This window comes from Eutrema salsugineum, unplaced genomic scaffold (assembly GCF_000478725.1).
Source record: "Eutrema salsugineum unplaced genomic scaffold, Eutsalg1_0 scaffold_8, whole genome shotgun sequence".
NCBI classification, from domain to species: Eukaryota; Viridiplantae; Streptophyta; class Magnoliopsida; order Brassicales; family Brassicaceae; genus Eutrema; species Eutrema salsugineum.
In genome coordinates, this window is record NW_006256414.1 from 4154481 (window position 1) to 4168952 (window position 14472).

At 36.0% G+C, this 14472-nt stretch overlaps 1 protein-coding gene across 1 annotated transcript; it reads right to left on the minus strand.

The window, feature by feature from the left end:
* Positions 1–5898: 5898 nt before the first annotated feature.
* Positions 5899–8450, minus strand: LOC18009493 (dynamin-related protein 4C). The gene is made up of 2 exons (XM_006392093.2): positions 7817–8450; positions 5899–7492 (listed from the first exon to the last, which is right to left on the minus strand). The coding sequence occupies exons 1-2, from the start codon at positions 8241–8243 to the stop codon at positions 5901–5903; spliced, it is 2019 nt and encodes a 672-aa protein (XP_006392155.1). The 5' UTR covers positions 8244–8450; the 3' UTR covers positions 5899–5900.
* Between the last annotated feature and the right edge of the window lie 6022 nt (positions 8451–14472).

The following is a 14472-nucleotide window of genomic DNA, read 5'->3' on the forward strand; positions in this document are numbered from 1 at the left end:
ATGCATACGCTTTGTAGTGCAGTTATGAACACATGTTTTATATACATTAACGTACAATATATTAATTGAACATAAATTGTAATTATATGTATGTAATCATTTGATTTTTAAAATAATAGGTATAACACAAGAGAGAATCAATCAGAAATAATTATATCGAGAAATTATAGCATAATAAGTTACCATAAAACAGAAAAATACAGAATCTAAATATTAAAAATTACAATTTTATCCTAAAAAAATACATCTTGTTCCCATCAAGCTTGTTTGGATAGCTGCAAATTAAATAAAAATTTCTCATACATAAGCATATGGAGTTAAATATATTCAAAATTAGACAGAGGTTAACTAACTTGAAAATTTCTCAATTTTTGTGACGACTGTAGACACAATAAATAACATTATATGAATACTCATTGATGCTGAATTGTCTTCACGGCTAAGGATTACTCCAAAATCTTCAATATCCTACCATGGATTTTCAACCAGCAAACAATCAAAATGATTAATGAATTTTTTGTTCACTCGGGCTTCAATAGTATGTCCCTAACACAATACAAATAAAAAAGTTTATGAGCAAATATAATATTAGTTCAGTAGTATACGCAACAAAAAATAAATTCATATAGTAAGCTATTATATTGAAGTAACATTTGGATCAGACAAAATAAGCATAAGAGTGACACCGTCATGTTGAATCCATTCCTTCCACTTCCGAACGATCTTAACTCGAATCTTCAAGTCTGATGTATGAATGTTCAAATCAGAAATGTAGTCGTAGCCAAACATAATATCAAACAATAGTAATTATAACTTTACTGTATGCCTTCTAAAATATTACTTAAATAGTGGTGAATAAATTTTTAATCTCCGACGATGTATGATTTAGAGAATATAGGTAAGATACTCAGGATAGTAAAGTGAATATTATAATAACAACGCCTATAATATTTAAGAAAATTTAAAAAATCACTGAATAAGAGTAGAACATAATTTGGAATTTATATGATATTGTTAAATATCGTACGAATAAATACTTAGATATATGTCTTTTAAACACTTATTACATTTAATACTATAAATATACAAAAATATTCTATTATAGTTGTACACATACCTTAATAGTATTAATGAAAATATCATATGTTTAAATTAAGTATCGATGAGTTATTGCATAAAGAATGTCAGTTTATCATTAAAGCGTACAACAATATAATGAATTTGTTATATAACTACCTAAAGCTTTGTGGGTTTATCAAATATATATTCATACAATATTGTATGGGCCAAATTATATAATTTGCGTTTACTTCTAAACATGGAGATGTAGATTATATGCGAAGATGATATATAAACAGACAGAGATGAAGCTATAAGTAGTAAATAAATATTGAAAGAGTTATTCCATTTCACTTTTCGTAAAATGCACATCGTTATTAAATATTTTGGCTACATATAAAAGCCAAAATGTTATGAAAAATAAAAATAATTATCAATAAACTTAATATTGAATACTTAAAAAGATAAAGGAATCATTGATCTTCAAATGGGACAAATGCTCTAGCAAGACAAGCTTCTTTGAATGTGAGATGAGTAACACCATCAACAGTCTTAATATCATCATAAGATGTAGGAACTCTTACGATGTGCAACAACAACCACAAGTAAAAAAGCTCGGAATCTTCAATTGGACACTTTTTAAGTACCCCGGATTGACCAACACCACGTTTTCTGAGTCTTCATTCTTTAAGTCTGGCATTCCACACAAATTTGGTAGGAACTTCACTGTATAGAATGTGTCGACCATTTTGGTACTTCTGGTTACCTTCCATCCAAGCCATAAATTTGCTTTTCGTAATGATTTTACCGTGTCTGACGTCAGTTTCGCCAAGCGACAAAGGAAGATGGTAATCCATAATTTCTGGTAAAAAAACAAAACATATGTAAGTGTAAACCTTAAGTAGTAAAACTAAAATTATCGAGAAAAACTAAAAACCTGGCATGTTACTTTTCAGAACAAACAATTGAGCAAATGGACTGTATTAAGAAGTAATATGATAAACTTTCATCCACAGTCTGAATCCAATATATAGTTAGTATTATCTAGGGTTTTTAAACTACCATACCAAACCAGTTAAGAAATATTTGTTTATTGTATACGAATATATCCTAATAAAATAAACTATAAAAATAAGTGGAAGAAGGTGGAAACAAATATATTACACCATTAACTTCGCTAGTTATAAATATGAAGAACTAAATCTAATTAATATTGTTCATTTAACAAAATAGTTTTTTCAATTTAAAATAGGAAATATAAACAGCTACCAAATATATAGGTACATTGTTTAACTTAATTAGTGATATAAATATATTTTTTGATATAAAAAAAGAAAAAATATCAAACATAAATATTAGAGAATATGCTTTGTCAATTGGAAATGTGATGAACCATTTAATAGGGATAATTATACTGTATAATAAATAAGACTTATTTATTCCAAGATGATTTAACCTGCATGTCTGAACGTTTTTTAATATTTTAATTTAATTGAGCATATTGTTAAGTTTAATGGGTCGAATTTTACAATGTTGATAATTGACATTATGTGTGGGTACAGTGTTAATAATTTTGGGCCAAATGGTATGTTATTAGTTTAAGAATTGGATTGTGTATTAAAATTGCCTCATATTTGCAGTTATAAATTCAACGCAATTATAATTAGGCATGTATAATGAAGAAAGTGTCGATGAGGAATACATACAATTATGAATAGATACATTAATTTTATGTTTTTAAATTATTCATCAAAATGTGACATATATGAACATATTTTATAGATTATATGCGAATATGTATTTATTTATTTCAAAATGTATCTTCGTTTAGAAAAATTGTGATAAATCAGTCAAATGTTATTTAATATGTTTTAAATATAAACGACTTTTGGGAAATATGAAACACAGCGAAGAAAAATGAGAAGTCACTCTCTAAGAAATTCCAAATCCACAAGTGGATATGTCTTTATACTCACTGGAGCAGCAGTATCCTGGAAATCTTCCAAACAGACACTCCTGGCCCGATCAACCATGGAGTCAGAGTTCATAGCTTTAGACAAAGCAGCAGAAGAAGCAGAGTGGCTTCGGAACTTCCTGGAAGATATCCCAATGTGGGAAAAACCAGTGCCAGCATTATGTGTACACTGTGATAGTCAGTCGGCTATTTCTCGGGCACTGAATAATCTGTATAATGGCAAGTCTCGTCACATACGAAGACGACATAAGACCATTAGGCATCTGATCTCAAGTGGTGTACTCACGGTTGATTACATCAAGTCAGCGGAAAATTTAGTGGATCCGTTCACCAAAAGCTTGCCGCAAGATCAAATCATTAAACCATCTAAGGGAATGGGCTTATTGCCTATCATAAAAGAGGATGTTTGATGGAAACCCCACCTACGAGATTGGAGATCCCAAGAGGTTGGTTCAAAGGGACAACTAATTCAAGCAGAATCTGAGAAAAACACTGTAAAATGCTCAATTTCCATGATGATAAACAGTGCTTCCTGTAATTATGTAAGGTTAAGCTTTATGGCTTTTAATTAGATAAGACCATAGCTTTCATATACATGTATATAGAGTATAACAGGATATTTTCTGTGTATGTGACAGGTACTTGGCAATCACCTAGTGAGTGTGAAATGAGGCCGTTTCTAGGAGAACGAAGACAAGGCTATACTCTCCAAGTTCACTCATGATAAACCAGGCACGTTCAAGGCCACAATGAACACAATAGAGAACTGAATGCTACGAGAAGACGAAGCTGGGTTATATCTGTTGATTTGATTTACACCAAAATCCGGGCGGTTCAAGACATCATGTTCACTTCCTGGAGAGTAAATCCGACAGATATTAACAATGAGTAGTTCAACACTGAAAAACGCTACTTCCTCAGACACAGTTAGTTTTTGCTTATACTCTCGAAAAATCTCTTTGTCGAGTCTGTAGTCTAGTTTGAGTCTAGTCTTCATAGTTAATCGAGTCTGCATATGTATAGTCATTTATATTCATGTGGGGGATTGTTGGAACCCAATATTAATAAGCATTTGGACTTGTAATATTGAGTTTGTGTGTGAATAAAAAATGAAGTTTAATAAGCAAATGAGCTTTATAAATTCATTTGAGATTTGTGTTTGAGTCTATGGAAATGAAATGTTCCTATTGGCTATAACTAAAAGTGGAATTTTAGTGGAAGTGTATTTGTCCCACAGTGCTCACCAAGGAGAAAAATCTCTTATATATATATGGCCTTCTCACAATAAGGGTCAACAGCATTGTGGAAGTAAAATGGTATTATGCAAAAACACCTATGCGCGCTGCCGCCGTCGCCGTCGCCGGTGCCGGTGCCGGTGTCGGGCTCATTGCATTTTTTAGTTGGCTCTTGGGCTCTTGGGCTCTATGTAGCTGGGCGTGGGTCGTGGGCTTCTTAGTTCCTGCGAAATATTTTTTGCATATTGAAAGGATAAATCTTAGAAAATAAAAGATTGCGTCCAGATAATAACGGAAGATTTCCGAACCCTTTTACTTGCGGAAAAAGGAGAATATTTCGTGAATATTCCTTTTTGGCCAAAGCTTATTCCTTGCGAATCAAGCTGAACCTTACAGTATAAATAGACGCCCTCTTCTCTCATTCTAAATTATCGAATTCTCGAATACACTAAACACACAGCAAATAATTCTTTCCAGCAAATCCTACTCGTCTTAATATCGTAAGTGTCTCGAGAGCTATAGCGTAGTATAATTTCAGTTCGCAGATTCTATTACGGGTGTTGCGTAATAGTCTCATCACGGTTGTATCCTGGGATTCAAAAATCGTAACAAACCGTCACACATTACGGGCGATTTATTGAGTTAAGGAAAGAGATCATATCTCGACTCCGTATTTTCGTCTGTTTTCAATCGTTTTTCTAACTCTCGTTCTAATCTCTTACCTTAACATATCGTTTATAATATTGTTATTTTATATTCGTGATTTCAATTGGATTTTCGCAGTTCTACATGAAACATGAATGATCTTGTAGAGTTGACTGGATTGCTCGACGTTTGTAGCATTATATCCGACTAGACCCAAGTGAAGTTTGCTTTCATGATACCACGTACTAACAGTGGCAAATTTAGAACAAAAATTAGTTGAAGACCTAATTTTTTAAATAAGAAAAAAAATTAGTTAGAAATAACTTTTTATTTTTTTATTACTAAACTAAAATTATTTAGATTAAATATAATTAAATTATTTTTAAAAAAAAGTAATAGAAAGCACATGACCCCATAACATGTTTATTGCCTCCGCCCCTGTGTAAGGACAAGAAAAGATGATTCCTACTTTCCAACTTTTCGTCACAAAAAGTACATCCTGTAGCCGCATTAACCGGGCATATTTTTAGCTTTCGCTTGCAGCCTTCCGGATCAGTTCTGGAAAACAATAAGCAACCAACATTTATAACCTAAACCATAACTCGCAACAGTTTCACGAATCCTTGGTTTCATGAAAATGGCAGAACAATATTTGTAGTCTGTTAAGTATAGACCAACTTTACCGCCGTAAACTTATATAAAAAAACAAAACTTTGCTGCAGTAAGTTCTTTTCCACCTTAAGTTTTAATGAAAATTAAACATGAAATTCATTTCAACGGCAGCGCCACATTAACAAGAAGATTAATTGTAGCTTGGGCATTACAAGTTTACAACACAAAATATATTACATTATAACATAGCCGAGATTATCCGAAATTCAAAAAACACGAGGGCCCAACTCCAAAAAAAAACCCCACCCAAAAACCCTAAAAGCCCAACCCAACATCGCCAAAGCCAGAAAAAGAAAAAAAAAAAAAGCAATCCATCAACGATCTCCATAGCCAGAGTTCTGATCGACGATGGCGGCCACGACGTCCTTGGACTCCTTCAAGAGCTTGATGCTGTTCTTAAGCTTCTCCCGCTTGCTCGCCATCGACGGCGACTCCGCCAGCATTCTCTCAATTCCTCCGCCTCCTCTGAAATCCACCATTTCCGCCACGATCTCCTTCTGAAACTGACTGTTGACGAGATTCTTCACCGAGAATTGAAGATACAGCGCAAGGTTGTCAACAATCCTCCGAAGGACGATTGTCCAGTACGATGTGATCCTCATCTTCATGTCGAACGCCTGCTGCAGCAGATGAGCGTGATATTTTCGCAGATGCGAAATCTTCACATTCCCGAATCCAGTTAGAGAGAAATTCTCAGGTTTTTTCTCATCGTTCAACACAGCTTTAATGAAGTTTTGCTGTGCACCTGTCTTCTCCGTCCAAGACGTCATGTACTCTGGGTTACATGTGTAATCTGTGAGCTTCTCCATCTCTACGATCTCAATCACTCTCTCCACGGATTTTTCCTTCATCTTGCAAATGAGATTGCGACCGGCTCGTTTGATGGACGATTGAATCTGTGGGAAGTTTTCAGAATATTTGTTGAGAACTGATGAGAGCACCATTTCAACGTAGTCCCATATCTTCTTGATGAAATCAACCGGCTTGCCATGTATTCCATCCACGTGCTGGGAGAGAATAGCTAAGAACGCCGATCTCGGGATGAAATTTGGTAGGCCGACACATTTGCATTCATCAAGGATCTTGATCTCATCCATCAAGAACTCTGTCACATCCTTGGGCTGTGCTTGCAAATTATCTGAGAATTGGCTTAACATTTCAGCTAAGCGAGCAGTACAATGCATCTTTTGCTCATCTGGGTACTCAGAGAAATCTCCTTGGACTAGAATTCTTAGGAGAGACTCTTTCGCAGAATTGATTATATCCATCAGTGCCATCAACGCTTCTCCAGTAGAAGCCATTACCGTTGGCAGTTTTTTCAACTCTAGCACAGCAGTTTCCATCTTCTGGTTTATCTTGCGAACAATCTCAGGTAAACAACGGCCGATCATTGTTGCTTGGATAAGCATTAGCTTCTGAGCTAACACAGGGATGCCCACGATCTCATCATCAATCAAGCTTAGCAGTGGATGAGTACTGAAGAGCAGCTCTTCCTGCATCCTAGCTTCTTCATATGTTTCCTCTCCTATCCGGTTTCTGACACAGACGTAACCGAGCCCGATACTCACATCATCTGCAGTGACTTTTTGTAAAAGACCTTCAGAAGCCATGTCTGCCTTTGTTACAACAGCTAGAGTCCGTTCACCGGTTTTGTCAACTTGTCTAGACATTCGAATTGATCCGCAGGTGGTGAAGTCGACCGTAGCTGACAGAACATTGAGGATGATTGACTCCTGAGGCTCTATGTACTTCATGATCATCGCAGAGATCTGCTCATAGATGTTTTCTGGCTGTCCGTTCACTGGAACTCGGGTTATCCCTGGGAGATCAACCATTGTCAGATCAGGAACACCATCCTTCTTGACATGCAGCGTCAGCGTAGTGTCTGAAACCCCTTTTCCAGATCCTGCAACATCAATATTCACAAGGTACTTATCACAGTCAAGACTTCTAATTGTTAGTCTTAAGCATAAACCAGATATTCAAATAGCAAAACTCGTGTACCAGCATGAGAAATAACAGATCACTAAAGTCCCACTAGGAGTTACAGAATCATACAATACATCTAGTCCCAAATATTCAGTTATTTTTCAGGGACTTTTACATAACTAGATAGCTCGTTTTGAATGTCCGTGTTTCAGATGAAGTGACATTTTCATTTTCAGAATCGATTGCTCTTGCAGGTTTTAACAGTAACATATTTAACAGTATGGAGAGAGGCAGAACATACCAGCTATAACATCCGTTGCAGCACATATAGCTTCAGCTATGTGTTTCTCATCCGTATGAACAACTTTGTCCCCAAATTCAAGCCAGATCTCAGGTTCAGGGCTTGAGCTTCGTTGAAGCCTCATGACAAGAGGAACCCTCGTGCAGATTCCTTGCCCACGAGGCAAACTGATTCCAGCAAGGGACTCGAGCACACTTGACTTCCCCGAGGACTGGTCTCCAACCACAACAATGGTGGGAAGCTGAATCCCTTCTCTCATCACGTTCAGGTTCCTCAACCTGTCTACGGTGTCAAGCAACGGCCTGATCCTGTCATTGTAAGAGGACACAATCGGTGCTTCAATGGGGACAACTTTATTTTCGTGAGAATTTGTTTCGACAATGGCAAGAGAAGTAGAGGTTTTAGCATGCTTCTTACTACCTCCCATTTTCGACAAGAGTGGAAGAGATAGAGATAGAAACAGACACAAAAACAGAGAAGAGAGGATTTTTTTTTTCTTTTAGCTAGAGAAGAGAGGTTTAAGGGTAAGTGAGATTCTTCTTGGAGGATTGCAAATAATAATATATAGAGAGAGATATTAGAGGATAATTATGTTGGTCTATAGATATTTAGAATTTAAAGAGGCACAGATATACGAACTGATAATTACAACTATTACAACAAAAGTAAAAAAAGTAAAGTCAACAAAATAATATATATATTTTTTTTTGTGCAGAATAATATTTTTATTAATCAACGAATCTTGCATTCTTGCCCAGTTAGACACCTACAAATAATTTTTTTTCTTTCTAATCAAACTTAAAATGGGGTTATTTTCTTCTTAATTTCGTTATAGAAAAATACAATTTTTCTATAAATTTTAGGCTACCCTCGCTCTATATCTATTACAATTTCTATAGAGAAAACATAGTAGTAGAAGCATTTCTACAATGACCAAGAAAACTTGTAACAAAAAAAAGTTATAGCTCAAATTGCTGCGTTGCAACTAGAATAATAAAGGGTTTCGTGTATGATCAAATCAAATGAATTAATCAATCCAATCAAGAGAACAATGCAGCTTTGTGGTGATGTTTTTGTGGCTGAAAAGTGATTGAAGTGAGGAACGTCAGCTGAAGAACTCGTTGGGAAGTTAAGAGTGCTCAGTCATTATTACATCTAACTAGGGTTGGCTCCGGGCTATGCCCAGGTTTTTTCATTGATTTGTTTTAAAATTAGTTTTAGGTTATAATCTGTATTTTGAATATATACAGTATATATACAATATGTTCATATTTAATATTGTAGAAATGCATATGATGAAAAATTATTAGAAATTAAATTTATTTTTTTTCTTAAGGTTTTAAAATATTAATGTATTCTTTAGATCTTCATTATGAAATATAAAATTTCGTAGTTATGACAAATGTTTTATGGAGTTAACGACTTTAATAGTGTGTAAATATACCATTTGAAACTACTTAAATAACTAAATATAATAAAACGTGCAGATTTTATTACTAAATTTGTTTTCGGTTAATGTTTTTAATCAATTAACATAACCATGTCATAATGTTTCGTTTTAAATCAATTTTTTTTGGTAATCGTACTTTGTATCAATTAGAGAAGATGCTTGAATATATCTGAAAACTATAATGGGTCGTCGCATATTTTTCACAAATGGTAGCAATGATTTCAGTTTATATTTTTCTTATTAAGGTTGCATACATATTCTGATATTCAGCAACCTCTTTAGAAACACTCCTAATATTTCAAAAGAGAGAAATCTTCGTATGAAGCACAAAAAATCATGGAGCTTAACCTCACATACTCCTCTCCCTTATAAGAAATTCTCATATACTCTTTCTATCTCTAGATTTTGTTTTTGATTTTCTTTTTAATACAAAAGGGTATAAAAAGACCAAAAAACCATTAATGAATAACCAAATTACATATCCAACCGGACTCAAACCAGATCCAATTTAATTAACCGAAATGATTAAACTAAACCAATTTAATTATTTTAAACCAACCTTTAAACCAACCAATTTAATTAAACCAGAAAGCAAACCTAAACCTAAACCCCACCCCCTCCAAAATTGGATCTATTCCCGCCTCCTTCGTCTCCCCTCTTCGATCGATTCCATTTTCTCCATACTCCATCATTTTCGGACTCTTCGATTCATCATCTTCTTCCATCATTTTCGTCTTCTTCCATCATCTTCTTCCTCTTCAATTAAATCCCCACACTCTTCGCTCACCGCCACTCACTCGCACTCACTCTCCACTGTTCACCCTTCAGATTAGGGTCGTCGCCGTCGCCGTTTTAGGCTTGCCACCACCGCCGTTTCACACTTCCGTCATCGCCGAACAGGTATCTTCTAGGCTTAAGAGTAATTAAAACCTGAATTTATGATTTTCTTCCCTCAACCCTAAACCCCAACTGATTTCTGATTTTTTGTTTCAGAATTTTTGGAGGATGTCGACTAGGGGTTCACCTTCTCAACCAGAGAGATCTGAGGCTGAGTATGCTACTGCATCAGAAGAAGGATTGGGTTCAAATTCAAATGTTGATCCATTACAACCGGTATGTAGTTTAGTACAACTAGAATTATCGTGTACAATTGAGTTTTGCTTGTGGTCTACCGGTTAGTACAACTGGAATTATCGCGTACAACTGATTTGTGCTTGTGGTTGAACGAAATGTAGTTTAGTACAACTGGAATTATCGCGTACAACTGATATTTGCTTGTGGTTGAACGAAATGTAGTTTAGTACAACTGGAATTATCGCGTACAACTGATTTTTGCTTGTGGTTGAACGAAATGTAGTTTAGTACAACTGGAATTATCGCGTACAACTTATTTTTTGGTTTTGGTTGTACCAAGAATACTAGTTGTACCAATACACTTATATTCACTTATCCTATGCGTTTTGATTGCAGCAAGAGGACGTCTCAATACCGATGGAACCTCGAGGTTTATTCTTCAAGCAAAGCGAGTATCGGTTATACCCGAAGCTTCAATCAAGGTGTGAAACCTTTAATTTCATGGAAGTCTTCAAGAGGCTTGATATCTCAGAGATAAACTGGTTTGAGAACCACCCACAATTCAAGCATATTGTCCACATGTTTATCCAGAAGAATAGAATGTTAATGGGAATGTGGATGTTGCTTCTCCGAACAGCAGTGACAGACAAGCAGCGGCAGTGTTGGTTTGTTGTGAATGGTGTGCCTGTTCGGTATTCAATCAGAGAACACGGCCTTCTTTCAGGATTATTCTGCCACCATTATCCAGCCGACTATGAGCAGTTAGGGAGTATGTATTTTGTGGAGGAGCAGTTTGGAAAGACCAATATTGAGGTCAAAGAGGTGCGTGAGAAGCTGGAATCAATGGATTTCATTGAAGGTTGTACTGATCGGTTGAAGATGGTTGTACTTTTCTTCTTAGCAACTGTCATCAAAGGAAAGTCCAAGAAATATGGTGGATCCATAGACCCATTCATTCTCCGAGTGGTGGATGATCTGGATCTGTGTGAAACGTTTCCCTGGGGTCGTTTCACTTTTGATGACGTCTTAGCTGAGGTTGCACATCTGGTGGATCATTTTGAGGATCTGTTCGAGGGAATTGGACTTTTCCGGGGTTCATATTGCCTTTAGAGGTAATGTTATATGTTTTAAATTCAGTATAACTTGTACAACTAAAAATCGTAGTATTAGTACAACTAGTATTCTTGGTTCAACTTGATATAGTGTATAGGTAGTAGTATTGGTACAACTCGTGTTTCGGGTACAACTAGTTGAACTGGTATTATTGGTAGAACTGGCATAACTAGTACGATTATATGTGCAGATTTTGGCGTTTGAATCTATCCCGGTTCTAAAAGCAGCATTTCAAGAAAAAGTTGGGAATGCAGATGGTGATTGTCCAAAAATGTGCAAGTGGAAGTTTAAGAGAACAGGCAAAACAGGATTTTCTTTAGCTGATATTTATGAAGTGCTTGGAGATACAAAGGTTTAGGAGTCTCCTTTCATTTTATATTTATACATTATTAGAGATTTAGTTTAATTTAATTTTTGTTTTTCGTTAAACAGGATATTATCAGTATCTTGGTACCTGAAGATGGAGAAGCCAAACTCTTGCTTGACATCCTAGACGAGCATGTATGGGATGACTTCGAAGTAGGAGAGGATGATGATGTTTCTGACCCTGTTGTTGATAGTTGGCACACGATTTTAGTCCAACAAAAGAAGAAGATACACTTGAAGGATCTGTACCTATTAGATGTTAAATCCCGAGAAGACCAGCCATTGCCCAAACCGACAGATACTGAAGCGGTAGGAAGTGAGGATGTGTTGAAGAAGATGGAAGAAGGGTTTATAAAGATTAACGAGAAAATGGAAGAAGGGTTTAGGAAGATTAATGAGAAGGTTCATGAGATGGACACAAGACTGAAGTCTGTAGAAATGAAAATAGCTGATCAAAGGAGAGATTCAGATTTTATGGATTTTCAGTATGAAGATGTGGGGAGAGTGTATGAAACAGGTGGAGGATCAAATGCAAGAGGTAAAAAAAGATATTTATTTCTTTCCTCGCTCATAAGTGTATGTTCAAAAACAAAATTATTTTGCAATGTAGGTGATAAGGGTATGGAGAAGACACCTGCAGAGGAGACTAGGGACGCACCTGCACCTGCACCTGTACCTGCGGAGGAGACCAGGGACACACCTGCACCTGTACCTGCGGAGGAGACCAGGGACACACCTGCACCTGTACCTGCGGAGGAGACCACAGACGTACCTGCACCTGCAGTGGAGACCACAAACGCACCTACACCTGTACCTGCGGAGACTCCTGAACCACCAGCAAAGAAACCACGCTACAAAATATGTATGCGGAAGAGTGCTGAGGCTAAAAGGACGGCTGAGCTCATTAGGAATAGGAGAAAGGGTAAACCATCGAGGCATATATCCACTCCTTACAAAAATGATGCACCAGGAGAAAGGAAGAAACGAGAGGCTGAAAAAAAGAAGTAGAAGAAACAAGTTTTTTTTTTGTTTTTGTTGAAACTAGTTATTGGTTTTTGGTGAAACTTGTAGATGGTTTAGGTTGAAACTAGTAGGAGGTTTTTTATGTTTGGTGAAACAGGTTTTAGTTAAAACTACTAGGAGGTTTACTGTTTTAATTAAATTATGTTTTCAGATTTTTTAGTACAACTGGTATTATTGCGTACAACTAGTGTTGTTGAAACTAGAACAAAAGGAATTTTTCAGGCCCAAAAACCACATGTGCGCCGTCAAATTACAAGAGCGCCGTCAAATTACACGAGCGCCGTCAAACTACACGAGCGCCAGCAAAATAATTATAAAAATAATTAATTACTTTTTTCACGCCGTCAAATAATATACAAAGTTGTACCCAAGTAGGTAAGTTGTACTCTATTTTTTTTTATTACACAGAGTTGTGCTTTCATAGCTAAAACGATTTTATTAGTTATATCGTACTAGAAATTACATTTTTATAGTTGTACTTTTGAAAATAGTTAATAATAAGACATTTAAGACACATATAGATAACTAAATGTATAAAATTATGTTTTTTTGTTAATTTCTTATAACTATATAGCATTAGTTGTAATAGTTGTCATAGAAGTATAAGGTATATGTTATGAAAATATGATTTTTGTGTTCTCAATATTCAAAAATGTCCTCTTCCTCCTCTTCTTCCTCTTCCTCTCCCTCGATGTTCTCCAACTGATGGATGCCTAATTGTGTTGATGCGTCCTTTTTTCTTAATTATTTCTGGAGGAAATATACATTTTGCTCGGATATGGTCAGGAACAACCCAGTCATCTTTATGGGGGACTGGATAGATTGTCCTGCAGTAAGCCAACAACCAATGTTCCATCCAATAATAGTGGGAACAAAATTCACGTAGATGGAGCTCTCTATCCCCGCTCATAAAGATAGCAGCTGCTATTGCATGCACACACGGATACTTATCGATATCAAACCTCTTGCAACTGCAACTTTTATTTCTCATATCAACCAGATAAACCTTGCCATCACGCCCAATCACATTGTACTCAAGATGGTAGCTGTTTAACTCATGCACCATCAAGGTATTTGCTTCCACACATCTCACATGCATTTCGTTCTCCACATATGGCACAAGCTTATGTGCCGTAGAAACTTCATTAGACGCCTTCCTATACTTGTTAAACCATTCAGCTAATTTTGCAATAATCACATCAATCATTGGTAACAGCGAGTATTTCCTTGCTTCTACAAAAACGCCATTGATAGATTCTGCACAATTGGTGGTGTCTATGTTATACCTGTCTCCGGGAAAATAGCATCTTGCCCATTTCTCCTCACCAACAGTTCTGTCCAGATAGTCGGCTGCATCTGGATACATTTTCCTAAAAGCACTATATAGTGTCAAGAATTCATTCTCTGTATAAGCATGAGCACAAGCTCGGAACTTCTTCGCACAAGTTGCTCTATTGACTCCACTGACATTCCCTTTCACGTTTTGAGACAAATGATATATACAAACACCATTCTGAGACAATGGAAAGACCTCACGTATTGACTTGAGGAGACTTACGTTTCTATCAGAAAGAAAAACCAGTTCAGGAACATCTGGTACAACTGATCTCAACTTGCTCATAAACCACAT